The 2,996-nt window shown below is 40.6% G+C and overlaps 2 protein-coding genes across 2 annotated transcripts in view; both read left to right on the forward strand.

The window, feature by feature from the left end:
- LOC106878313 (uncharacterized) overlaps nucleotides 1-763 on the forward strand; it is a 10,522-nt gene extending 9,759 nt beyond the window's left edge. The window contains exon 7 of the mRNA XM_014927506.2: nucleotides 643-763. Coding sequence (XP_014782992.1) covers nucleotides 643-763 — 121 coding nt within the window. The remainder of the gene's footprint in view (nucleotides 1-642) is intronic.
- Nucleotides 764-1,262: 499 nt separating this feature from the next.
- The window catches only part of LOC106878305 (centrosomal protein of 70 kDa), a 22,186-nt gene continuing 20,452 nt past the window's right edge, over nucleotides 1,263-2,996 (forward strand). Inside the window, exon 1 of the mRNA XM_014927494.2 lies at nucleotides 1,263-1,292. Within this exon, the coding sequence (XP_014782980.1) occupies nucleotides 1,263-1,292 (30 nt within the window). The remainder of the gene's footprint in view (nucleotides 1,293-2,996) is intronic.

Genomic DNA, 2,996 nt, shown 5'->3' on the forward strand with positions numbered 1-2,996 from the left:
CACCTGACTGGCCTTGTTGGGTTTTCGAGCGAGATCGTTGCCAGTGCCCCTGGACTGGCTCTTGTGCGGGTGGCACATAAAAGTCACCATTTCGAGCGTGGCCGTTTTCGTGCGGGTGACACGTAAAAGCACCCACTACACTCTCTGAGTGGTTGGCGTTAGGAAGGGCATCCAGCTATAGACACTCTGCCAAATTAGATTGGAGCCTGGTGTAGCCATCCGGTTGCACCAGTCCTCAGTCAAATCGTCCAACCCATGCTAGCATGGAAAGCGGACGTTAACGATGATGATGATGATGATGATGATGATGATGATGATACCAGTTGCCAGGTATGTGTTTATTACGTGAAATTGATATATCCAATTGGGTTACACTTATTTAAGTTACAGCTATTCAAGCAATGTGTTCTTCGATTTTGTGATGAAGAAGGAGTAAGAAGCCCTGAAATTATGCAAATACACCCATTACTTATTTTCCCATCTTTGATCATATTGTTTACGTAGACGTATTTGTACATGACATGTAACGTTCAGTGCTGGCTCTGGTTTTTATAGAAAAAGTTTTATTTATTTATTCTATTTCATTTTTTTAATTCCCTCTTAAATTCTCGGCTTCATGTATATCTGTGTCTATACTTTCAGAGTGAGTACCAAGGACTCGAGGACGTCACCTAATGCATCTTGTCATAAATTTGTTGATAATGAGAGTTGTAAGGAGACACAACAATCACACAATGACAGGTTAAATTTACAGGTAAGTTAATTAGAAATCTCTCAGTGTGGCTGTGTGGTAAGAAATTTACCTCCCAACCACATGTTTCTAGGTTCGGTCCCATTGCATGGCCCCTTGGGCAAGTCTATTCTACTATAGCCCTGGGCTGACAAAAGCCTTGTGAGTGGATTTGGTAGACGGAAATTGAAAGAAGTCCATCGTGTGTGTGCTTGTGTCCATATATGTGTGTGTGTCATTGTGTTTGTCCCCCCTCCCATCACTGTTTGACAACCAGTGTTGGTTTGTTTACATCCTTGTCACTTAGTAGTGTGGCGAAAAGAGACCAATAAAATAAATACCAGGCTTAGAGAAAAAATAAGTGCTGTTGATTTGTTTGACTAAACTCTTCAATGCAGTGCCCCAGCATGGTCGCAGCACAGTAACTGAAACAAATAAAAGATAAACAATATATTTTGTTTGTTTTCATCTTTTTTCTTTACTTTGAATTTGTAGAGAGTTTATTTATTTGAACTTTAGAAGCTGGCACAAAATGTATATTGGTGTCGATGGTGGTATGAAGGTAGCTTTGAAGGTGTTGGTGGTTGTGATAGGAAGTGTTGATGGTAATAAGTGGTAGTGTTGGTGATAGTAATAGTGGTGACAATAATAATAGTGACGGTGTTGATGGTGGAGTTGTTGGTTGTGGTGTCGATAATAGTATGATGCTGATCACGTCATTGTTGGCGGCGGGGATGGTGGTGTAAGATGAAGGGGATGTGATTGTCTTAGGAAGATGACGATGACGATGGTGATGGTAATGATGATTGATGCTGCTGGTGGCAGTGGTGGTGGTGGTGGTGGTGGTTGTTTGATGATCTGAATACTGTGACCGACCTCATGAAGTTGGACTAGATCAACCCTGATCTATCTGACATGAAATGACTTTCATTTCATTCTTATAACTATCATCTGCAAATAGTTGAGTGCCCTGTAACTAGAAAAGCCAAACAACAAAAGGCATAGATGTTAAAAGGAACTCTTTTACTTGTTTCAGTCATTTGACTGCGGCCATGCTGGAGCACCACCTTTAGTCGAACAGATCGACCCCAGGACTTATTCTTTGGAAGCCTAGTACTTATTCTATCGGTCTCTTTTGCCGAACCGCTAAGTTACGGGGACATAAATACACCACCATTGGTTGTCAAGTGACGTTGGGGGGACAAACACAAACACACAAACACACACACACATACATACATACATACATATATTATATACAACGGGCTTCTTTTAATTTCCGTCTACCAAATCCACTCACAAGGCTTTTGTCGGCCCAAGGCTATAGTAGGAGACACCTGCCCAAAGTGCCACAAAGTGGGAACGAACCCGGAACCATGTGGTTGGTAAGCAAGCTACTTACCACACAGCCATGTGTTTCATTCTTTAAAGGTCAATAAAAATAGGTACTGGTTTTACCCTTTAGCATTTAATCTGGCCCAAATATTCTGCCTCTATTATCTTCAAATTGGTCAGATCTGGCCTCTCACTCCTAATCTACAATATTAATCTAGAAATAAACAATCACAGCATTGAAATCTTGTAGCTATGAGGTAATAAATGATTAATTCAAAACAATGTGAATAAATAATAATTACATTTGACAGAGTGATCTGAATGATAACCAACTGACTGGGACTCAGTCGGTTATGACTACGAGGGTTTCCAGTTGATTCCAATTGACGGAACAACCTGCTCATGAAATTACCATGCAAGTGGTTGAGCACTGGACAGACATGCGTATCTGTAGCATAGCTCTCGGGGAGATTCGGAGTGAGATGAATGTGATAACGCTGGCCCTTTGAAATACAAATACTGCTCATTTTTGCTAGCTGTGCAGACTGGAGCAATGAGAAGTAAAATGTGTTGTTCAAGAACACAACAATATACGTAGTGGTTAAGAGCGCAGGCTACTAACCCCAAGATTCCAAGTTCGATTCCAAGCAGTTACCTGAAAAATAATAATAATAATAATGATAATAACATCGAAAAATACCTTAGGAATGAGAACCCAGGTTCAAAATTTCCCCAAGATACCTGAAGAAGGCTGGAGGGTATATCAGCCGAAACATTGTGTTAACAACAAACAAGATGAGGACAAATATCCGTTGAATGTAAATAATGTAAACAACAATATACTGCTAGGAATCGAACCCATGACCTTTCCATCATGAGCTGCATGCCTTCACTTATCTGAATGATAAAGGGTTAATTTACAATACCCCAC

The sequence above is a fragment of the Octopus bimaculoides genome, chromosome 17 (genome assembly GCF_001194135.2).
Source record: "Octopus bimaculoides isolate UCB-OBI-ISO-001 chromosome 17, ASM119413v2, whole genome shotgun sequence".
NCBI lineage: Eukaryota > Metazoa > Mollusca > Cephalopoda > Octopoda > Octopodidae > Octopus > Octopus bimaculoides.